This window comes from Accipiter gentilis, chromosome 33 (assembly GCF_929443795.1).
Source record: "Accipiter gentilis chromosome 33, bAccGen1.1, whole genome shotgun sequence".
NCBI lineage: Eukaryota > Metazoa > Chordata > Aves > Accipitriformes > Accipitridae > Astur > Astur gentilis.
The window spans coordinates 4,218,367-4,243,543 of NC_064912.1; the positions used below are offsets into that span (position 1 = coordinate 4,218,367).

Here is a 25,177-nt window from a genome sequence, read left to right on the forward strand (position 1 = left end):
CTGGTTGGGGTGTCTCAAATGACTAATGCTTGTTGAGGTTCCTGCCGTGTGTGTTCATTCTTGAACAATTAAATTAATGTTACTTGCTCAGACTAAAGCCTACTCCATAATGACAGTGAAATCATTGTTGGGACACCGATTAACTTCCCCTAACTCTGTCAGATTCTTGGAGGACACTGTTGAACACTGGACATACTGGGCAGTTTGATTAGGTGCATTCATCCACAGCTGAGTGTTTGGTCACCAGTCTGAAGGTTGGTCCCTAATCCCCTGACTGGAACATATCTAGGTATTTGCAGAGGGCTTCTTAGGGATTTATTTCATTCTGCAAGGTGTAAGGAACCTCACTTAAATCTACAAGCACTTAAGCAGGGGAAAACAGAACTTTTTTTTTTTGTTTAACTCTACTTCATATTGCCTTCTGTATTGGAAGAATGAGGTGAAGCAGCATATTGTAGTCTATATGTGAAAACACTAGGTTACTGTTACTTTTTTTAAAAGAACTCCAAATATTACACCAATCCTTTGATTATGTGTTGGTGTTTTTCATAAACTGGCTGAGAGAGCAAAAAGGATCTCCAAACTGTCATGTTGGATCGTCCTAATCTCATTTTAATCTCATTCCTACAGTTTAGGAGCAGAATACGTTGTGCAAAATGGATGTGACAATGTGGAATATGGATTTAGAAGATACAAAGGTACTTTACAAAGTAAAGAAAAAAGTAATAATGAAATAATTTTGAAAGAAGCTGTTTGGAATTAAAGCAATCTTTACCTTTTAATGGGTAATCATTCTTGTCATCAGTAACAGCATATAACCAAAAAACCACTACGTCCCTCAGGGACAGAGGTAAATTTGGATTTAAAGAAGGTGCAGCAAATATGTTGTACTTTAAGGAAAGGCAATTACTCTGGATCAGGTAGAATACAAGTAAAAGGGTTTTGGCAACGTAAGCAGCAGAATTGTGCATACAATCAATATAGGCAAGGTTATTACTTTTTATTAGGTGCGGGGGGTGGAATATAGAAAGAAGCTTGTGAGCAGCCTGCCCTGGAAACTGTCCTGGGCACAGTGCTACCCAGTGATCAGGAGAGGGCGGCAGAGAAACAGAAGTGCTATGTGCAGTTCTTGTAAAGGCTTCGAAACACCACTTAAAATTTAAGAGGAGCGAGAGCACATCGGAGCTCCCTGAAGCCAAATCCCCTCCAAAAAGGCAGCTCCATCAGTCTTTAAAAAAGGTCCACAGCACTTAAAAAATGTCAAATTCCTGTGGCAGCCCAGAAGACGTGGTGAAGCAGCGAGGCAGAGATGGCAAGATGAGAAGGGAGGACGTGGAAGATTCGCAACCTGAGGGGAAGAGGTTGAAGCTGGGGAATGAAGAGGGAAACGTTGGGAAGGACAGAGGAGCAGCAGCAGCAGAAGCAGAAGAAATAATGCCTTGTTTAGGCAGAGAAGAGCCCGTGCCCGAAGGAGGTGGTGAAGGCAAAAGTGTAAGTGAGGACCTTTAGTGGCTCTGAGCTGGGAAAGGGCTGTGAGGTTACCTTTTAAATTATTTGTCACCCTGAAGTTGGTAATTGAGCATCAAGTACTGTAGGACAAATGCGATCAAGTGTCCTGTCTCACGGAGATTATGAGAATCTTACTCTTTAGTTTCTTGTCTTGGCTACATGCTTTTAAATGCAGGAGTGTGTCTTTTAATCTGGCTCTCACTGTTAGCTGCTTGCAAAATGTGTATGTCGGGGAAGTGATTTTTTTTGGGGTGGGTGAGGGGAGAATGAATATGAACTGCCAGAGCTTGTTTTTTAGCTCCCTATACCTACTTAGAAATTGGGTAGCCGTGGTACATTGAATTGGGCATTTGGGGTTGTTTATCAGTCTGTCCATTCAGATGTTCAACTGCATTTATGTTGTGGAATACTATTTTACAGCTGGGGGTGAGGGCAGACCCTCCAGGGGAAGAGAAGACTTGGTAGCTAGAGATCTCATCTGGTGAGAGAGCAAATGTCATCTGTTGAGATTTTGCAAAAAAGAGCTGCTGAACAGTTGTCTGTATAAATATCACTGTTACCAGATCTTTAGATGAGGTTAACTTTGTCAGTGCTTTCTGACTGGTTATTTAGCTCAGCTGCTGTGCCTGTCAGCAGGTTTCTGAGGCATAGCAGAAAACTGGTGGGGAGGGGGACAAACATATGGGTTCACAGCCAGCTGAAGCTTTCCTCACGGTGCAATTTGGGCCAGGTACTTTTCCTGGACACGTACTAGCTGCTCCCTCAGTCAGAAGTGGAGGGGTGGTGGTAGGAACAATGTCTTGGCTGTAGATGTTTCCTATTTCAGTCATCATACAGTGAGAGTATAGCTTCGAGAATTCACTTAACAGCTGCTGGAAATTTTAGTGTACAGATTTTATCCAGAAGTTTTCTGGAATTCCCCCCCCACTCCCCCTCCTGGGATCGATGTCCTGAATTAAGATATTTCTTTTCAAATCAGGAGTCAAGTAGATGCTCCATATTTTGGAGGATTTACATTTTTAAATAATTGGAAAGGTAGTTTACTTAGTTCGTTCTGTCAGAAAGGCCATCTCTAAACGCAACAGTTTTCCTGACTCTCAAAAGTATTTAAAATGTGTCTAGAGTGTCAGCTTTAAACTGATAAAAGGAGACTGATAAAAGTCTCCTTTATCAGTCCATGTAGCTGCATATAGTTGCACTTAGGTATGTCTACATTTGAGGTTTCCAATGCTTGTGAAGGCATGCTCTTTTTAATTCTCAGATATCAAAGCAGCGCTTTTGTTCTGATACCAGTTCTGGTAGAGATACTGATTTTTTTTTCCCAAAGATATACAATATACAGGCAAGTTAATTGGTCAAATCATAACCCTTGGTTTTATATGTGTTTTTCTTGAAAGTAAAGGCTTTAAACCCATTCCACTTAATGATAAATATCTAGAACTGAATACCACCATGGTTCAGGTAAATGTCTTCTTGATAGCACATCTTACTATAATATTTAATTAGGAAGTTATTGAAAAAGAAGCTTTAATTGAATAAGTTTACTTTGTCTTTTGAGGGATCAAGCTTAGAATGTAGAATGTATTAGAATGATGTGTACCTAAATCACTGGGCTCTGCCCCATTTGTGAGGCTTGGTTTACTCCCTTATTAATGTTCTACCACTACAGGAAAGTTCTGTGGTGATAGATACCTGTCTTTTTTTTTTTTTTTTTTTTTTTTTTTTTTGTCCTTTCAAGGACCTGCGTATATCTGCTCCAACACTGTGTTCTGACTTTTCATCAGGGGTTTTCTAAAAATATTAACAAAACAAATATAAGTACGAGCAATTCCTTCACTGTTTGTCTCTCGCAAAAAACTATTCTTAAATAGTTTTTTATAATAAATTAAACCCAGTTTGATTCAAAGTTCATCAAAGCTCAGTGAAGCTATTCTTTCCACTCACTTCAGTGGACTCTTGCTTGGGATGTTGCACTACATTTTGTATAAACTTCCAGTGGGTTTTTTTCCCCTTCCCATTTAAAGCAGTGTGTCTGAGTTGGAGACATTATTAGAAATAAATTGTGACATTTGAAATTCTGTTAACATAAAACTCTTTCCAAAAATCAAAACTTGTTCAACAATCACTGTGTCCGTCATCTTGTGGAGAGCAAGCTGGTGGAAAAGGTGGACTGTGTGCCCTTAGGAAACACTGGAATGACTTCATTTCTGTGCTCAGAAGAATCTTTATTTTAATAGGCATAGTGGTATGGGTAATCAATGCATGCATTGGAAGAACAGTACCTAATAGTCCATTATGTCTTCTATTTTAAAGAAGGACATTAAAAAAAAATTATAGACTTTGACTCATTTTTGGACTAGTAATAAAAAAATCAGCACAGTACATGTGCTATTTCTTTATTTATTCCACTGCTATTTGCATGATTCCACATCCATTCTTAGGTTTAGAAGAAAGAAATCTACATAGCTCATCTGCTCTAACTCATTACTCCACTTATGAAATCTTGTATTATGAGAGAATGCAAACATCATCTATATTTTATGCTTGTGAAATGATGCATAATACTTCTAGGCATTTACTTGGCATTGTGTATTTATAACAGTAGCTGCTCCTGTGCAGAAGTTGGTTGCAGAAGGACATTTCTGCCACTAGCTTCACTGGACAGAGCTCTTTTGTTTGCCATGGGAATGAAAGGCTGCATTTGCCGAGAACTAGTTTGCAGTGATGTCTGGAATGATTCCTTCACTTAGTACTTGTAGCTAGTTTAATGTAGTAACTGGGGGTAAAACTGTAACTGTTAATTTAGACATCTATTAAAAAAATTTTCTTCTTGCCTTCTCTTATTACTTTCATTTATAGTGAAGAAACTGCTAAGAGTAGGTGTGAATCACATGGTCTAAGGCCATGTAATTTTTTCCACTAATGTTTCTTTTTGGCATAGCATCGAATGAATTATTTGGATCAAATGAAGTGGAATGCAATCTTTGTAGTAAGGTTCAACTTAAAAATTTCTCATTTGATACAGATGGTGGAGAATTAGCATTTGGAAGAGCTGGTGAGTCACCCCTTTTCGTCAAAAGTTTGAGTAAAAGTATTTAACCAGGGTCTCTGTAGAATTCAATCTACCTCTTGTATGCCTGGAGGATGAGCATAACTGTCAGGTGCATGATGTCCTATGGTTGATTGTCACCCTACCCATGCTCTAGCACATACTGGAAATTATTAATTTAGTGTAAAATAGTATTTACTGAAATAGAAAACATGTGAAGAAGTAAGCATGCAAGTAATATTTTTTTTTTCTAGGCTGATTGACCTATTCTTCCCCTGACTAACTTATACAAGTTATGAGTTACAATCATTAAGAGTGTGTATCCTTGTAATGCATGTATCCTTGTTCTTAAAGGATACAGTCTTGTTTGGTCTCTCTTTAACCAACTATTAGTCCATATGGCCCGGTGAAGGTTGTTTGGATTTTGGTGCAAAGGTATTTCTGTGTTCGTAATGCCTGCTTATTACAAACCAAACTTTTTTCCCCCCTAAACATTTGTGCAAAATTTGTAGAACAGGATCAAATTCCTGGGTTTGGTTTGAATTCTCTAATGTTCATATAGCATCCAGCAGTCTTAAAGTTGTGTTTTCATCTGTAATGTTACATGCGCAGGAATGTGTAGGAGAGAGCTTGAACTTTTATCCCTTTAAACAACTTTTCTGAAAGAATTAATGCATTTGGGAATTAAAGCACTGTTTCAGACTTTTACAAAAAATGCCTTTGCCTTTGTGAAGACTTGGAAAAGATGAAAGTGTGGAAGTACAGTGAAGAAAAATTGCAATTTTTCATTGTTAACATCAAAAGTAATGTCTATTGCAGTTTTGGGACTGTCGTATTGTTGTAAAAGAAAATCTGAGAAAAGTATATGAAACTTGTTCTTTAATACTTTTGTAGGAAAAGAAGATGGTTTTTGCTGATCAATTCTGAAGAATTGACTACACTATACTTATGGCACATGACAAATCTAGTCTTCTAAGTCTCAGATGTTAATAGATATTTTAGATATAGTTTAAATACAGTTTAGATGGGAAGATGTGGCATGCTATACGATGTCTTCATCTTTGCATACAGGACAATATAAGGGGGCATTGAATACGAGAATGGTGTTAAACTAGACAAATGAAACGCACATGTATTATCTTTTATGTTTAGCTCAGGTTATATGAAAAGCGGTTTTTGGCTCAATAACAAGTCTTTTTCATGAAATGTATGGTCAGTATAGAGTCAAGCCTAAGAAGTGGATCTGAAGTCTGGCAGTTTGACATTTCTGTGCATTGCTGTGCAACTTTACACTGTGTTAATGCAGTTTCTCATACAGATTTTTTTGTTTTAGAAAGTTTAGTTGCTCCTTAGAGTTGGTTTATTAAGAAAACTTTTGTGTGTACATGGTTTTGTGCTCTTGATACTATTTATGAATATTACTTTGAAGGGGAATCATGTTTAGAGAGGGAGAACCTGAGATGGTGTGTCTGTACTGGATTGAGAGTCCAATTTAAGGTGCTGATTTTTGACTTTCAGGGTCCTAAGCAGATTGAAGCACTTTACTGTCAAGGCTACAGTTTAGGTGTATTTTTCCCCTCCTCCTTATAATATTGTTTAAATCTATTGAGAACCTTTTGTCTTCAGATATTATGGAAGGGAATGGCCATCGTCTAGGAGGACACCATAGATCTGAAACATTTTCAATAGCATGACATTTGTAACATGTTGTGTAAAGCAGTCTATGTCTGCCGTTCCTCTCGCCTATTTTTGGGTCTCGTTACCTAATTTTGAGGATAACTTAAGGATTTAGTCTTTTGACTTGTTAGGCAGACTGTAAGATATGCTGGAATTAATGTTTCCATTGTTTTGATTTGGAACACAATCAAATTCTGTGATCCAGGACAGGGGCTTAATTATTTGTCTTTAGAAATAAAGACAGGAGATAATAATTCTTTAGCAGTGAGTGGTGGTATTGATATAAGCTGCTGGCATTACTTCCACAGGACTATTTGCTACTTCCACAGGACTATTTGCTAAATGCTGGTAAGGGAGCCTTTTGTAGAAAGGTGTGGATAAATGATCTTCAAAAATTGGTTTGGACTTGATTCCAAGTCCAAGAACAAGTTGATGGAAGATGTTCTCCCTGAAACTGATTCATCCTCCTGTTAACCTTCTTCTGGTTAATGCCCATGCTGGTAAACAGTTGTCACTGTGACTCAAGTCATAGGAATAACTGCAATAAGGAATTGACTAAGACAACTAAAGGCAGCAGAAATAAACCCTTGTGGATGACCTCATTTTAACATTTTTAATGTAGTTATTAGGACAGATCACTAGATGGCAGGGGGTAAGTGTACAAAACAAAAAACTTCATAGGGACTGCCTGGTTTTGACACAGGGAAATTTCATTTTATTCAGTGAAAGACTACCTATTTTTAACACACAATTGCAACCAAGAGTAGCATAAGCCCTTTGTATTTACCCATTGGAAGTTTAATTTCTATAAGGAACATTCACAGAACATTTCTATCTCAATTTGAATAATCAATTACCTAATACTATAATTCTTGTAGAGTAACTGGAATATTAGTTTTGATTGAAATTACAACCATTACTGTCTTCTGAAGTGCAAAATAAGACATTTCTGGTCTACGGAGTTGAATTAGTGGAGATTTGAAATTAAAATATTTGTGCATTGCTCTTATTTGATACTGTCTTTCTCCTTTTGTAATGCAATATAGGTTAGTGTGCATTGAATAATGTGGTCATTATGAAAAACATTTTTATTTCAAGTCTTTGATTTAGAAATTAATAAAGTTATTTATTTTCTGGGTGCTTTTTTTTTTTTCCAATGCTTGCAGTTTAGTCATTTGCCCGGATTGAAACAATAGGGAATATGCCATAGAAGTTATGCAAAAATTGAAAATGGAAGGAGACTGGTGCTTCACCAGCTTTCCGTTTCCTGTGGAGTACTCAATGTTCAGACTCATTTGTGAGTGCATTATTACTAAAGAGTTCCCTATTTTGTTCCATTAGATTAGACTGTAGTATCTGATGCACTGCCACCCATGTAACTTCTCCCTAGAGAATGCACTTAATGTCTTCTAATGATTTGTCCACTGTGCAGTTCTTAAACAGCCTAAGGAGTTATATATAGTCTTGTCTACACTAGAAAGGAACTATCCTTTAAATTAAGAATACAGAACATTTACTTTTGATAGTTGTCTTGTGTCCTGAACTCTTTCCTTCTGGCATCTTAAGCTAGTATTAAAATGGACTTAACTTTTTCAACAGTTGTGAAGCAAGCTGATTACTAACAGGAATCTTCTAATTGCTTCATCTAGGAAAATACAACAGTTGAGTAACTTAACCTAATGTCATTGACTGTAAGTGGTAGATAATGAAGTAATTCTCAATTAGTTGTACTGAGATTTAATTAATAAAGGTCCATCTAAGATTCACAAATAAATGAGAAGTGGCAGGAGAGGACATGTTGGTAGCTGCAGTCCTTGGAAAGGACACTTTCATTCTAGTCCTAAAAGCAAAACTTGTTTAAAGTGAAAAAGATTTCCTAAGCACAGTAATTCTTATAAATGTGTCTTTCTTTCATCTGCTCTTTTCTTTCTGCATGCTTACAATATAATGCATTTCAGCCATATTACACTAGCCATTACGTAGAGTTGTGTCTGGTGATAATGCCACAGAATTGCTGATGTTTCTGTTCTGCTGTGTCAGGGGCTTGCAAGGAAATGTAGACTGTGTTGTGGATCATTGTGCTTCGAATGTTGCTGAGTATTACAGATTGTTTAGGATCCCTAGGAAATAATACAACACCAGTCCTTCACTTCATAAAATAAATTATTCTTTATCTAGTTGGTAACTGGACAGACAAGTCAAAAGGTGAAGGGAAAGAGAAGCACGTACTTGTCCAAGGCTATATAGAAAGTCATCTGAAATGCTCTAGCTGCTCCGGTTCCAGGCCTCAGCTGGTAAGACCAGTGATCCCCAACCTGTGACTCAGAGATAATGTCTGAAACATTTAGTTATTCTTCATCGCCGTAAGAAAGTAAAGGCTGCTAAAGGAGAACAAGGTTGAGCATCTGTGGTGTATTACTTGCTCAGTGCTGTTGCCTGAAGGCTAGCAAAACTGTGCAGGGTCATAATGGCCTTTAATAATTGAGCAGGGACACCTTAGAATCAGCCGTCACTGGTATAAACTTAAAGGGCTCTATGTTTTCCCAAGGTCATAATGACCTTGAATAGTTCAGCAAAGACAGCATAGGATCAGTGATTAATGGCATACACTTAAAGGGCTCTGTGTTTCACAGCTCCTGTAATTATTTTGATGGTATTTGTTACCCTTGATAGTAAGGAAATAATGAAAAATTTAAAGTTTTCACAAAGTTTCTATTATTAATATCCAGGAATAGTGTGGTAAATTCCTGTTTTAGAGAAGCAGTATTGTTTATTCAGTCTCCTGGTTCTGAACTTAACGATAGGGGATTTTAGTAAGATGGTATTTGCAAGGTTTCTTTTAAGATGAGAATTTCAAATAATGTATAAGCTCATAGCCATTTAAAATTATTATTTCTGCATTTGCTGTCAGTCAGAATGACTGCAGATGTTGGAAGGCTGCATAGACCATTTCTGCAAGATCTGAAGGTCAAAATTGTGATGTGTTGTCAAATACTACTCTGGTAATAATCTGTATTTTTTAAATGCTGGTTGCATCTTTCTTGTTGATATTCTTGTTGATACCTGAATCTGATTTAGTGCTTTATATTGAACATTTGTTTCTTTTAACTGGGGCTTAGCCTTACTAGTGCAAACACCAAATAAATATGCATAGCCTTAAGTGAACTTGTGGCAGAGTAAAACTTGCACAAACAGCAAAGATTGAATTTCATCCAGTAAATTTGTACTAATCTATAGCATAGTGGATCAGAGTTGCTTTCTTCTGCCATCCTGTTTAGTGAGCACGAATTACACACTATGTGTGGCTCAAAAATAAAATTGTTTTATATTTGTTATGCTAGTTCCCATGTTTCAATATCAAAAGTCACTACTCTATGACTGGGTGTGATAGGCCAGCCCTGTTCAGAGTTCCAGCAAGAATAAGAGGTATTTGGCAGTTTCTGGTGAGGCAAGATAACTGTGTTTTTGTGCTTGATCCTGACACAAAGTTGTGCTGGGGCTGAGTAAAGAATATACTTATAGGAAGAACAGCTGCAGCTGTACACTGACAGGCTTTTTGCTAGCACAGAATTAGAACGGTGGGGGAAGAAAGGTCTTAACTGAGGTACACTGGAGGAAGGGTGGGGAAAAAAGAGAGAGGGGCTGCATAGCCTTATCTTGCATTTAAATCCGTCAGTCTCACTTAAGTCTACATCCCAGTTCCACTTGCAGTGTGTAGGCTTTGGCAACCTTTTTATTTAATTACACATATGCTTTAAAAAGGTATTTTTTTGGTATTGAATTGATATAATGTATATAAAGTTCTGTCATAGTACAAATGTTTGTTTTACTAGTTGAGATGTACCGTGTATTCAACACATAATATTTTCAGTGAATGTTGTTTTCCAAAAACTGAAGACTAATCACAAAAAATATAAATGGATTTAGTATGTAAAAATCCAAACTGTCACCACACTGTAATTATGTTAGTTCCTTGAGCTGGGCCATAACTAAATGGAAAGTAAGCATTCTGATCAATAGTACACTGGTAAAGTAAACTCTGTTCTGAGATGCTGAGAGGTTTCTTCTTTACGATATGTATTTCAACTAAAAAACCTAATCTTTTCACTGTCTCCAGAGGGCAAAATCATTGACTGGTATGTTTAAAAACTGTCTGTGAATTAAAAGAGTCTATATAAAATGGTAAGGTGTTGCTTGAGCAATTACTCACTTTTTACTTAATTTAAAATGAATAATGACATTGTAGAAAGCTGTTGCATTAGATTTAAAAAAAAGACTGATTCATGGAACAGCAGCAGAACAAAATTTCTTCCTCTCACTACAGGTTGGTTACCAAATCTTGCACGCACAATAGTTTTTGGTTATGTGACAATATTTTCTTCTATCTCTATATAAGTAGATGTTACACGAAGGCATGGTGCTCTTGGCCAGTAAGATATAGACCCTTCTTAGATTTCAAGGCTAGAATTGATTGTTAGACCCTGGTTTCTGTTAAAAGTTAGGACTGACTCCATAACTTCTGTTTGAGCTAGAACACCTAATTTTTAAAAAACAACCATTTACAACCATTGTTGATTAAAGGCATCAGGTCATGGACAACTCATCAAACCCCTGGGAAGATTTCTTGCAGTAGCTAATTATTCTCACTGTAAAAAAAATATATATACTTTCCTGTAGTTGGAATTTACCCAACTGCACATCCCAGCCTGTATAGACTTGTTGCACCAGATCTTATTGACTCCCATGATGGGAATAAAGTCATTGCCTTCTCTTGGATAAACTAAGTAACTGTATCCGTGTACTTAGTTTTCTATCTTGAAGGTCTGTGTTTCCCCATCTGAAATAATTAATCTCCATCCTCTCTGTCTCTTTGCAAGTTCAACATTTTTGAAGCAAGCTGATTCTGCTAGATGGTCCCCTGTTAATATTGGAATGGTTTAGGTACTGCCTTGCCCTGGGTTTCAAGTTCATTTACCAACATCTGCAAATGAGATGGTGAACTCGTTGGTGTGTTGCTGCTGAGCAGAACTATACCCTCATCCTGCTTTCGTCACAAATGATTCTGTGTTTGCCCATATGGAAGTGCATTTCTGTCAGACAAGCCCAGAGTTTATCACTGCTGTTTGATTTGTTTTAAGTTGTCTGAACATTACCAGTGACTTGATTTATACCTACCCACTTTCCTCAATTCACTGAAAAAAAAATCACTGAATAATATTAATGGAAGAACAGATCTTTGTGGGACATAACTGTAGAGGCATCTTAATTGGAATGACCCTGCTCCTTTTTTTTTTTTCTATGTGATTGGTTTTAATTAATTTTAAAGTGTGCTGTGTAGCTGCACAGTTAAACCAATCTGGATATGTATGTTAGTACTCCAGAGTGGTTGATGTATATTATAAATAATTATTTTTATAAATGGAACTCCAAAACTTCAATCAAAAATCACTTCAAGTTGGGCCATGCTTATTTTCCATAACCCACCATCAGTTGTCTGTAGTCATTCTGTTACATAGTCCTGAGCTGTATTCTAATGTCCTTAATTGTCCTAGATCAGTGCAACATTAGGCGGCTACTTCCTATCCTTCTAATATGCTGAATGGTGATATTTTTAAAAAAATATTTCATTATATAATAGAATAAAGAAGTCTAAACTGAATTTATATGTTGTTGTTATCTGACAGATTAATTTTGCCCCAAAGATTACTTTCCACGATCCTTAATCTTCCTAGTGGATGGGTCAGTTTGGACAAAAGGCCAAATATATTTGTGACATGAACTACTGTTTGGTGTCTCAGGACTTGATGTCTATAACCTCTATATAAGGTAGCTGCTAAAGCTGTTCTCTTGGGGATATGTGCAGTTGTGGATTGTTCTTAGCAGGGAAGCTTTTAACAAAACCAAACTAAACGAACAAAAACCAGAGGAAAACCAACTGTGTGGCTGAAATAAATTATGGGCCAACGTAGTCTTCAGCTTCTTGGTCACTGTAGTGGGGTTGTGTGATGCTGCTGGAAGGTGATCAGCTTGTCATGTATTTCACCGAAAAACCTGGGTGACCTGTTTACTGAAGATACGTAACTGATGTGTAAATCTCAGGTAAAAGAAGTCTCACCTCCAGAGGTAGTTGGAATCGTCACTGGATGCTCTGAACAAGCAAAGGGAAAGCAGCGAGGAAAGCAGCTGACAGAGCAAACAGAAGACTTGCGTTCACTTGGGAGCTGTATATACAAGTTTGACTATTGATACCTTTTAAGAGGATTGAAGTACAATGTTATTAGAGAGTGGCGGCAGTTTGGCTATGAGGCCTAGCAACTTCTTAGTTTTCTCCTGTGCCATAATAATGTTCTCTTAGCGGTGCTTGTACAACATACAGTGTTGCCTCTGCTAAAACAGACTGAGCTATACTATAACATTAAAGGTTCACACGCACTGGGAGGTTCATTTTGTGGACAGCTATTGCACAAGGCTAGGGAAGTAGGATGCCTGGTAATGCTGAGAGGACAGATGCATGGTTTTGTTTGGTGGTTGGTTTTTTTCACTAGGGAAAAACCATAATCCCATAGAGCAATATTTTTGCTCAAACCACCTAGTAAAGAAAAAAAAAAATACAGCAATTAAGGGTATTTCATACCAATTGCTCTGTTTTCTCAGTATATGGCAGTTTTCACTGGAATTCCACATATGCAGATGATAGCATCCTATTATCTGTTTACTTTCTTAAAGCGTGTTTTCATAAAATGAGCATTTACTTAAATTGCTAAGGTAGATTTTTTTATATACCAGCTGCATAATTGCTAAACATATTGCTCTTAAATCTGTTTGCTAAAGGGAGGGGGCTTTTTCATGTGCTAATCATCAGCCCTTCTTATGGAGGTTCTAAAAAAGTAGCTGTTACAGGTTAGTAAATTAGTATTGACTTTTGAACACTATACCAACTCACAGAGGCTGCAGAATTAAATTAGTTACATATGTATTATGTGATTGTGCAAATGTGTGTACATCCTTGTTGCTACTTTAGTCTTGCATCAGTTTTCGTAATTGCCAGGAACATTTTTCTTCTGCTAAGGCCAAACTCCAAAATACCCTACTTCATTAATGCGTAATTTTAGCACGCTGATTTAAGGAATCCTGGAAATGAAATGTGCATATTTGTCCTATAAACAAAAGCTTTCAGCCTTTTAAATTACTGACCCTACTCCTTGGGCTAAGAAATTGTTGTCTGAAGAAAATGATGACTTTCAAGGTGTAAGGTCTGTTCCTGTCATCTCAAGAAAGTGCATGTTGTCTACCAGACTTTGAAAATTCACTAATCTTTTCTTGCTGCTCCTATTTAGTTTGAACTTCTAAAATTGACTCTGTATGCTCTTCCACTGGGAGCAGAAGAGTGGACACTTCTGGGGATGAAGAGCATGGTTCCTGCTGGCAGATGGTAGAGAGACCATTTATCGTAAGTCCGTTGCAGGATACATTGCTAGCACAGTATTCATTTAGTCAGCAATACAACCAAGAAAATTTTCAAAGAAGTGGATGTTTGGGTAAGCCTTACTGTGAATCTTAAGTCAGTGAGGTTTGCTGTCTGGTAGTAGTAGCTGTCTCATCATTGAAGCTGGCAGAATTCAGTATCTAGACAATTCTCCTCACAAAAACAAGCAATCATGTAAACATGCACTTACTGTATAGCACCTTTTAGCCAAGTAATTCCAAAGGCTTCTTTCTAGTGTGAAGTGGTTCAAGTGTCAAAAAAGTGTCCAACAGCTTGTTTCAAAGAAACTAACTGAATAGCTTGATTAACTATTATGTAGGTATTCTTTATTGGCAGCGCTGGGTGCTCCACCTATCGTGCACACCGTTTGGGCCTATTTGTGCAGGTTAAGTACATGTTCTACACACATATTCATTAGTTTTCCAAGAAATGTTATACGTATTCATCAGTTTTCCAGGAAACTACTAGCATATGCAAATGTCCCTTACGCAGGAGCATTGAAGGTCTCTGGTGGTCTTCAGGAGTCCTCTGGTGGTCTTCCATAGTCTTCCTCACTTGTCTGCTACTTGACCGTCCTCAGGTGATTCTGCGCAGTATGGTCCTTTACACGTTTTGATACATCTTATCCTAAAGAATGCATGTTAGTCCCTAAAAAATGCTTGTTAGTGCTCTTATTATCTAAGTTTTCATTAGTGATGTAAAACCATATGGCTAGTTTAAACTAAATTATCTACAAGGACGAGAACAAAGGCAGGACTTCTTATCTTTTCCGACCCTATCTATTCAAGCAAGTCCTCTGCTTGTGCCTTCTCAACAAGATGGTAAATTCATCAAACATTTAATTAAGTTTTGTGATTGCTCATGGCTCCCTCTTGCTCATCACTCCCAAGTACAAGTCTCTGACGGGCTTAATCCTTGACAAACACCAGACCTTGGTATGTAAAGTTACAGAGAGATAATCAAGACGAGCTAGATCATTAAGCAATGAGCAGTTTGTTCTCTATATCAAGGTTCAAGTGTCAAAAACTTCAAGTTTCATCTGTAATAACAAATTATATGAAATAATCTGAACAGCCCTCCTTATGAAGACATTTTATTGTTTACAGAGATTTTAAGGGGGATTTGGAGGCAGGCTGATGGAATTTCATCGCTTTCACCTAGCAAAGAAATTGTATTTTAGTGAAGTAAAGCCTCTCAGTTGAAGAGATGATGTTGGTTGGTGGGGGAACATAGATAAAATATAAGGGAATAATGTAATGGAATGTAAGTGGAACCAATCTGCTTTTCTCAAAGGTGTCAAGAAGAGAGGGAACTAACACAAGAAGCTGTCGTGAAGCTCCCAAGAAATTTCACTGTTCTTGAGGCTTCTTCCTCAAAACCTAAAGGTACTGTTTGTGCTCCCTTTGAAACCAAAGAAATCAGTCACTGAAGTCATAGCAACAGAGGATGAGACCTGTTAAGAGTGTGTCTCACTGGAGCTGGATGTCAGGTTCTGTTTAAACAGCTTTGCTTTGTCTTTGACAATATTCAAATTATTTGGTACTAATCACGGTGTTTAACCTGTGATGTTTGTTGTGTTTACAGCTTTGTGGTTTTACCTTGTTGGCACTGGATGCTGTTCTGTATGTGGATGGCAGAAGATCCATTTTTGGATTTCCCAAGATACATTTTTCCTTAGGAAACCAAGGAAAAGAATGCAGCTGTGTATATGACTAATGTTTAGTTTTCTCCCTTTGCATGGTAATTTTCCTCCTACATCTTTAACTTAGAAAGAAGTTAACATTTCCTTGCTTTTAGCTGCACTGATACAGGTTCACTCAAGGGTCCACCGACTCCAAAAGTGGCTTTCTTAGCACAATTTACCAAGAATTAGTTGTATCACATAAAGCAAGTAGTTAAAATTCTCATATTCTAAGATTAGCCAGTTTATAAATGGCAACAATAACACCCTAACATGCATGTCTCCAATTAGGTTCAACTAAAACTTAATTAAGTTTGAAAAGCATCATGAGTTTCTCTGATGAAAGGTCTTATGTAAATATGGGAAGTGTGTTTATTATCCCTGATAATAAAAGCCCAGTTTCTTCTGAAGGACTTGTATGTTAAGCTACAGCTTGAAGGTGACTTGGGGTCATATTCAATATAATCTTTGTCTGCATTCAGTGCCAGGAAGCCCTCCAAAGGCCAGGCAGACTGCCCCACCTTCAAAATTAATTTTTCAATATGACTGCAGCAGAGTTTGATTTGCAAACAGAGTAACTCATTTCCTTCAGTTTAGGCCTAAGGGAGATGGCTGCTTTCTGTGTAACACTTACTAGACATATTCTGACTTCACTTAAACTGAAGAAGATGGTGAAAACTCCGTAGATGACATTGGGATCCTCCTAAATCTCCCAAGACCTGAGCCAGAATCTGGTTTTTATGTATGCTACAAACTTAAAGTTTAAGCCCTCTAAGACTAGAGTAAAAATGCACTTGTATTAAAAGAGCCTTGATACCTCCTGCAGAACTGACATGAACATTTCATTAAACAAATTGTGATGTTTGTGGTTTTTTTGTTCTTTATAGTATGGGGCATTTGCATGAAAATGGGATCTTGAAGAGTTCATCTGTTCCTGCTGCTCATGCCTCACCTGAAGGCACAATCTTTGCTCTGATTTGCAATTAGTTACTGTGTAAATGATTGCAGTGTCAGAGTTGGTATTATGCTTTTGGGTGGAGAGGGAGCAGCAGGAGCTGATGAATACTTAAAACCACCCAAGTTTTATGCAAAGATCTTTGCAAAATTACACACACCGAGGGAAAGATGAAATTGAGAAGCCACAAAGAGTGAGTAGAATGGTCTTTAAAACACTGTTTTAAATATTTCCATCTCTGACCTGTCTCTCATGAAGCCAGTGTCAAATTAGGAACTGATTGCAGCTGTGCTGGAGCAGGAACAAAATTTAATGGAACCTACAGGGAGATATCAACAACTGTTCTCAGACTTTTTTTATTTGATTAGGGTATCTGTGGTTGGAGCAGGATTTCTGTTACCTGAGGGAGGAAATCTTCACTTCAGGGAATGAATCGTGAGTTTGTTCTATCATAGGAATGGTGGCTTGAGCCAGGCACCAAACCCACCTCTCAAATAGGGAGCAACACAGATCCGCATTAACATTGTTTAAAATCCTAGAAACCTGTTATTTTGGCGAGAAAGCAAAACAGATCTGAATTGAAGCAACCGCACGTTCTTGGAAACTGATGTAACTAACGTATGTGGCTTTGTCAAGGGAGAGCAACTGGCCCCTTGGTTCTAGCTCTGTTGAACTGGAGACATGTAGCAGGTTGTTCTGATAAGGTGTGGACCTGAAATCCTCTTCTGAGACTGAGAGGAAAGAGCTAAACTGCCTTTGCAGTACTCTAAAAGGCTTCCCTCCTTTATCATAACTAGTTTTCTTAACGTGCTTAGTTTTTATACATCCTAGCTGTTAGAAGACCAGGTGTGTGAGTTACACAGGTGTTCTAAGAATGTCTTTGGGAAAGTTACCAATGGGCAGTCTTGCATGTGGTATTTGGTACCAAATACAGGCACAGGATTTTGAGTGTGTATGGAAGGTAGTGTTAAAGAGGGAATGTAACTTTCAGGTAAAAGTACTTGTTTAACTTTGTTGCACTTCATTCCCAAATTCATTTTGAAGCCAGTGAGTTTTTTCTGTGGATTCCTTCAGTTTACAGATTGGGAGCAGGGTTGGGGGGGTGGCGGAATTCCTTCACAATTTTCATGGAGTTGAAACAGCCAACATAAAACAAAGCCATGTCCTTCCCTCACTGTAGCATGTCAGGTGCCTTGTAGAATATGGTCAGAAGCTATACAGCATAAGAAGTGACCTGAAGCACGATGAGGAGATGTTTCCAAGTAACCATTTCCCAACAAGTGCAAAAGACAGGCAGGATGAACAAGTTGTTCCCTGGAAAATTTGTCCAGTTGTAACAATAACTTGGAGTGCTGCAGATGACTGAATTGTTATTGCTGACTTTGATACCTGTCTGTGTGTGTGTAAGCTCTACTTACATGACAGGCTTTTGTTGCAAATGAGCTTTATTGTCTTCGGGGAGGAAAGTAAGTCTGTGTCCCAATATCTTATAATTACTGAATGAGATAATTAGAATTGGCTTTTTTTAATTATTATTATTTATTTTTAATATGGGTACTTCAGAAGGTCTCCTTGTTTGTTTTGTTCAGATTAAATTCTGGGTGCTGTTGGGGAGTACTGGCCCGAGAGTTTGACAGCAACACAAAATAATTTGCGAGAGCTGGTGAAAGATGTCGTACTGTGCATCTGCATAGATGGGTCATATCCCAAAATAACATGAGGAACTTCAAAGCCCAAAATGCTGAGCCCGTTATCACATTGCCTTCAATTAGGGAACAAATCAACGTTTCAGCCTGGTTGTCCTTTATGAAGTTGTTTTTAGAATCTTGGAATTTAGGAATCCCCTACGACCAGGTCTTATTTCCTGCTTCCCTCTTTTCAGCATTCCCCCTGCCCTTTTCTCTCTCTCTTTAGCAGGGCATATATGGTTTATAGTAGCCAGCACAGTTCTCCAGGGTTTTGGCTTTCACCTCTGAGACTTTGGTAGCTGGAGGAAAAAGCTTTTGATTTGCCTACCTCAATGGCTATTCATCTGCAAGATGTGTATCTTTTCATCTCCTTGAGTGATTAAGGAGGCTGAATTTGGAGCTTGCTTTTATATTGTCAGTGTCAGTTTGCTTGCTTCTACTTTGTTTTATTTTCATAAATACTAGATAGCCATTTTACCTTTCCCTTGTAAATGCTGAAAATGCAGTGGGAAAGCAGTACTACATACTCTGAAGAATAAAGAAGTTTAAAAATCGTGAAGCTGTTATTCCTATCATTTATCACGTTCTTTGAACAACGTGGTTTTTTTGGGGAAAAAATCCCATAGTTTCTGTAGGAATAATGACACTTGTATCTGTGGGAACTGAACTACCAAATGTCACCTTAAGCATTATAAAAAATGCCAACAGATTAACATTAAGAAATGCAAGAAATTATACAATTAGTATGAGATAATTGTGTGTGTATATATATGGAAAACTCTCTAAATCTTTTAACAAATATGTAGGATTTATCATAAAGCTACTCTTGGATTACCAACTCCAAGTATTCTATTGTAAGTAAAGCTCTCTTTTTCAAATAATGAATCTGCCTTCAATCATGATATTTTAAAAGTAGTAATTTTAGATTCAGTTTTTCTGTTACCTTCTACATTTTAAGCTGTTTGGGTGATATTTTAGTGACAGATTTATCTGTAAGACTGCAAACAGGAATGTAAGCTGCTACACAAAATGTAAATTAAAAGCTGAATTTTTAGTAAAGCTGAGTTTCTGAAATAATTCCATCACTTCAGCAGTTTGGAATTTCAAGAATAAACCAAAATGTTAATGAGAGTCTTGATTTAAAAACTGGAAATTTAGAAGCATTGATACTTGCTCAAAAGAAAATTCTTTTAAATCAATGGAAGTTTTAAACGGATTGCCAGATCAAGCTTTACTGTGAGAAATGACTTTGCGTATCCTCTTCATTAATAACCTTTTGAGTTCTGGCTTGCCAGGCAGATGAGCTCACAGCACTATAGTCTCACCCTCTGTTTCAGCAAAATGCAGGATGCTCAGCTGCTGGCAGTGTGGATCATTTAGTTTCTTTCAGTAGTCTTCCATAGTAATTTTAGGAACTTGTGGAACATTTGAGGCAGGATGAATCAGAGCACTTTCTAGGAACTTGACTTCATTTCTCTTTTTGAGAAGGTACTGAGGACAAGTGCTAAAATATTACTGTCACTATTCTGAATGTTCTTTGAAGAGAAATTTTTGTTCTTACTGAGATTAAGATTGAATGACTGTTTTGCACAAGTTCATCATTATCTTCTTCATTGTTCTTTATAAAAGATTTAGATAGTTTGAAAAGCCTGATTAAATACTTGGAAATGTTAGAGCAAGACAATCTTGACATAACTCATTCAACAGTAAATTACGGTTTTGTGCCTGATCTTGTAGATGGCACTCTCTCTACCTGTGTGCTATCATTAATGGGTTCCCTATGCGGAGGCCTCATCTCCATGAAAAAGGTTGCACCCATCTGTGAAGTGGTGAACCAGATGAAATCAGCATTTTAAAAAATAATTCACAGTAATAGCACTTTTTTTGAGGAACACAATGGTTAACTCCTTTACTTTTTTTTTTTTTTTAAGAGGAATCTGCTACCTAATTGCAACACTTCCATTTATCAAAGGAAAAAATCATGTGCTATACAAATTAAAATGAAATCCTTTGAAAAAAGCAATTCTGGAATAAAACACAGGTGGAAGCAGTTAAAAATGTTGGGATAAATCAGCTAAAACCAAGAAAAATTGCTCCTTAGGTCATGGTTGCCCATCTTCTTCAACCAAGTTGGTCACAGAGTCTGTTGTAGTGCCAGGTGAAAGCTGTGTGCTGTGGTCTCTCTCCTGCAGCATGCCCGATGTAGGGTATGCAGTTGTTCTCTCCAGGGACAGCAGGGCTAATACGCTATTCTTTCAGAATAGTGCCTCATTTACAGAAAATGTCTTACCCCTGAAGGGGTAATTCTGAAAATTTATGTGCTTATGAAATACTAAATGCTAATATATTTTTTAAATGGCAAGTAATTTCTATAGTCACTCCTGTTGTTGCTAATTTCTGTGCATTGTCTGCTTCTGTGCTATTTACAGTAACAAAGCTCTTTCTTGCTTTTGTTCTTCCACATGGTTGTGCAGCTTAATTTTGCTTTCTGTAACTAAGGAGGGCTTATTTGTAAGGTCACGATGAGAAAGGGATACCCTTCTTCAAACAGAAGCTTTGATTTGGCCTGGGAAAGTGTTTGCACATGCTTTTCAGTACTCTGTAAGTTCCTCTTAAATCAGTGGTACTGAAAACATACTTTAGAATAGGGTGGATGTAATCACATCCTTGAATTCAAGTGCCTGTTTCATTGCTTTGCTGAAGAGTAGAGAGAATCTTATGCACACTGCGACGAAATCAATTTTTTTCTCCTGGGGTCACAGGCATAGTGAAGAAAGTAATACAACAGTCTTAAACTGCAGCAGAGTGTTTCTAAGGAATCCTATCTTGGATCATATATCCATCTGCTTAGTGTACAGGAAAAATAATATCAAGAAGTTTTTGAATCTCTATGGTGGTAAACTTAAACAGGTTCTTGGTGAGGTAATTTCTGGGACTTCACTATTTAAAAAGTGACACAAATGCATCTAGCATTCAAACCATGATTATAAAACTACTTACCGTGTTTTCTAAGTAGCTGCCTTCTGCAACTTTTGGTCTTCATTTCAAAGTCCCTGCAGGTTTCTGCCCAGTGGGTTGATTTCAAAATAAAATGTCCTTTCACAGTGCTATCAAGAAATATCTCGTGTCTAAGACCATGACTGCTTCAGGTTTAGTGTTCAACTCCTAGCAGGTTAAAATTAATCTGTAGTTACTGAGTCAGTTAACAGGAGAGCATTTGGTTGTGTTGAAACTTAGTATTCACTTCATTTAGTCACCGAGTGTAATGTGATTGCACAGGTACAGGAATCACTGGATGATATATTAGATGATCATAGGAATACCACCTGGTTTCCTTATTTGCTGATCTATGAAGCTGCTTTATTACTCAAGTGTCTAACAATATGCAGATATGTGTATTAATGGTTTCTGTGTCATATTAAAATGCTAAATTTATAATTTTGCACTTTATAGAAACTGTAGAATCTAGTTCGCAAACTGCTGTTAGAAAACAAGACTGCAAATCAATTACTTCATGCTTGATGCTGTTTGCATCACTTTGCTTTGCTAAGATCCTTGTTCAGCAGACACTGTGAAAGTGAACAGGCTTGTGAGTTTGACCTATTATTCAGAGATAACTGCAGACTAATAACAACTTTGATCATTGAGAAATCTATTATTTTTTGAACCTCCAAGACAGCATAAATGGCCCAGTTTTATAAACTGAAATTTATAGGTTTATCAGATCTAACATTCAAGCCTTTCTTATCTCGAAAATTAAGGCCAATCCTACCTGCAGAAGGATAGGCATTTTCATCAAAAACCTACCCTTTGCTGTAGTTTACTCCCCAGGGAGGCAAAATGTAGAAGAGCTGATCTCTGGAAAGCAACTGCAACATTCTTAGCAGAAGTAATTTATCAAAATACTGCTTTGAAAAATAGCATGCATTTAATGGTACTGAAAATCCCTTCTAGTCCGTAAAAATAAAACAAAGATCAAATCTGATTTGGTTAGTGTGGTTCAAATGCTCTTTACAGATTCTCAAAGCACACTTCAGTCACACAGGTATTCTGTCTTCCTTGAACGTTAAGATCATCCACTGCCAAGTGGAAGGTAAATGGCCACACTATTAGGCTAGAGTTGCTATATGCTAAGTCAGCTTTGCTTTTAGAATTTTTGTTTTTCAGTTTGTATAGTTTTGTCACAGAGTAATAATGCTTAGACTTTTACTGTTTATTTTCTCAGGTTTAATATTGCAGCAGAAATCTTTAGCTGACATTCACCATGTTATTAAGCAAATGTTCCAGTATGAGGCATGATTTGTTTTTCTTTGAGTGACAAGACCATACTTCCTTTTAAAACTCAGTGCAAATAAAATCTCTGGATTTAATATTCTTTGAGGTTTTTTTTCCCCTGCTATTGCATAAGGAAGTCAGTTGAGGTCCTTGTTATTTAATATTCATTCAGGGTGGTATCTGAAAAATCCCCTCCTTAGAAATTAAATATGGCTCTCATATGATAACACTCACTTATCTAATGCAGAATCAGAAGTCAGTAGTGAGATTCCTGTTGCTTTTATACATCCATTATTGCTCATTTTGAGTAAAAGCTTAAAAAGTGTTCTTTCTCAGAACTGGGCTCTGCACTTCTCAATATAAGCATTTATTTGTATTGTAATTATTACTACTTCTTTGCAGTGATGTGAAGAGATCATGGTATAAACATGTCTTAATGGAGTTAAAGATTTTAGAATTTTTCTGTGGTATAAAACTGGGAACATCTGATCACTTAATGTTAGTTTCTGAATATTATAGGCCTTTAACTTGTACTCGCCTCTCCACTGAGTCTGGTAAGCTGACTTTGACAGAAGTGTGTTCCTTCCAGTCTGAAGGCTCTCAGTGTTTATCTCTGTGTCAGGAAACCCAAACCGGAGAGAGAATCCCTTACGTTTTGGGGATGCTTTTCTCATGGTGAATCACCCTGACTATTAAAAAATGGTATGCATATGGGTTTTGTTTGGTTTTATTTCACTTTGGATTCTGGGTGTTGGTTCTTGTTTCATTTTTCTGTACAAAATTAGACAGGTCTTCAATACCTAGTATTTTTTCAGTTATGAATCATTATAAATTATGACCAGGGCTGAATTTGTTTAATGTGGAGACTGAATTAAGAGTATTTTTAGGGCATGGGACTACAGGTATCTAAACAGAAGTAAGCGTAAATGTTTCCATAAAGGCTGGGAGAACCCAAATCCTACATTTCTAGTCTACTTAAGAACTGGAAAATGTTAAAGTACGTATGGAAATATATTTTCCTCATCATAAATCTTGCTTCGACTCATTGGTATGCAACTACCAAGTAATTAAATGTAATTGAAGTGCTATGCCAGAGGATGTGTGATCCAAAAGTAATTGCTACTCACATAATGCTCTGTAGTGTGATCTAGAAGCTGAATTTAACTGTGTATTTGACCTGCAGAGAATGAATAGCAACTACCATCTTATTTCACTACACCTGCATTTTAAATGCTACTTAATTAGTCAATATAAAACTAACAATGAAGCAGCAATAGGCACTACTGGCTGCATATAAGTGAATGTTAAGTTGTATTGAATGTGCATCGTACCAGCATACTATAGAGGCAAACCATTTTCTCGTCTTGTTTTATAACTAAGAGCATTCAGGGTTTCCATATGTTTTTTCAATGACGTGAAACGTCTCTGAATTTAGTTTTTCTGTGGAAATGCTAGTGGATCTAACGAAATAATCTTCTGTAAGTGAGGTGCTCTATATCCTCTGTGTATTTCTTGTAGTTTACACTTGTTAAAACTGTTTTGGACTAAGTTTTTTAATTCATTAAATCAGACATTCTTGCTTGTGCTGTATTTAAGCCTATACAAGTGGAAGAAAACTCCTATTCTGCTACAATGAGTCCTAGACTGATTAGAAATAGAGAAAACTATCTTTGGCTATGTCTTCATCACCAAATAGCAAGGCCCAGTTAGGGTGGATCTTTAGAGCAAAACTATTAGTGCTAATGACCCACTGATAGCACTGACTTCTTTTAGAAACACTGAAGCACTTGGGTACCTTTTGGAGTTGCATTCAACTTATGCCAAAGTCAGCGTTTCCCTTGGATGAAAATAGTCTTTCATTCTAAAGTATGGCAGGAGCAGGAGCTGCCTATAGTCATGATGCTCTTGGTAATGGGCTTGTATATGACAGAAGAAAAAAAAAAAAAGATGATCAGGATCATTTGCCAGTCCATATCACAGAGCTGACAGCTTTCAAATCAGTAGCCTGTTTTCATTTTTTAGTGTGAGAAGAGGAGAGAAAGAAAGTCTTTTGTCCAGATGAGGACTTGAGACAAAATAACGTTCTGAAGAGTTTTGCTGAAGCAGTCTGAGCCAGACAGAAATGGTTACTCACCTCATCACTGTCACCTAATCAGCTTGCCATAGGCAAGGCTATGATTTGGGCGAGGAGGATATGAGTGAACAACACCTCCTCTGGTTTAATCTGCACAGCTTTGCAGCAAAGAAAAGAGGAAGGAAAGGACGTAGGGTGAAGAAACAAGATGTAGCGTGATTTTTCTCTTGCCTAATACTGAGTAGTGGGAATGGACAATAGACTTGAATTACAATCCATATTTCAAGAATATTTCATGAGTTATTGCTTTAAGCAGTAACCACTTGTTTCTAGCATAGAGTGTGCTTTAACATGCCTGTTACATTTTGGAGATGACCCCCTGCAACTTGTAAAAGGAATACGAAGATACGGTGGCTTGAAAGGGATTTAATTACAAGGAGTCACAAATAGTTCATTGCCTCATGGTAATGAAAGGTGTAATTGCAAATCTAATCTGTTCATACCTGAAACTTCAGCAACTTTAACATCTGGAATGGAAATTACATAGACTCTCTTTTCAAGGTAGTCTGGCTGATGCTTATTTGCTTGATTGATATGTTCCTCTTGGCCACATATCTGGCACTGAGCAAATACTTATGATAGTTGAATTAGTTGAAATAATGATCGCTATGGTGTGTTGCTCTGAGAGGTTAGGTGGTTCTAATGATGACTTTTAAAAATATGTGGAAAGAGAAAATTAAAGTCTTGCTGTCAGAACTTTTTCCTAGCCTATAAATACTGGAA

General features: G+C 37.3%; 1 protein-coding gene across 11 annotated transcripts in view; it reads left to right on the plus strand.

Moving 5' to 3' along the window:
• The first annotated feature begins 1,183 nt into the window (after positions 1 to 1,183).
• Positions 1,184 to 25,177, plus strand: part of RBFOX1 (RNA binding fox-1 homolog 1) — a 1,352,985-nt gene continuing 1,328,991 nt past the window's right edge. For all 11 annotated transcript variants that reach the window (XM_049791518.1, XM_049791517.1, XM_049791521.1 and 8 more), the window contains exon 1: positions 1,184 to 1,491. In XM_049791518.1, the coding sequence (XP_049647475.1) occupies positions 1,258 to 1,491 (234 nt within the window). In that variant the 5' untranslated portion in view covers positions 1,184 to 1,257. The remainder of the gene's footprint in view (positions 1,492 to 25,177) is intronic.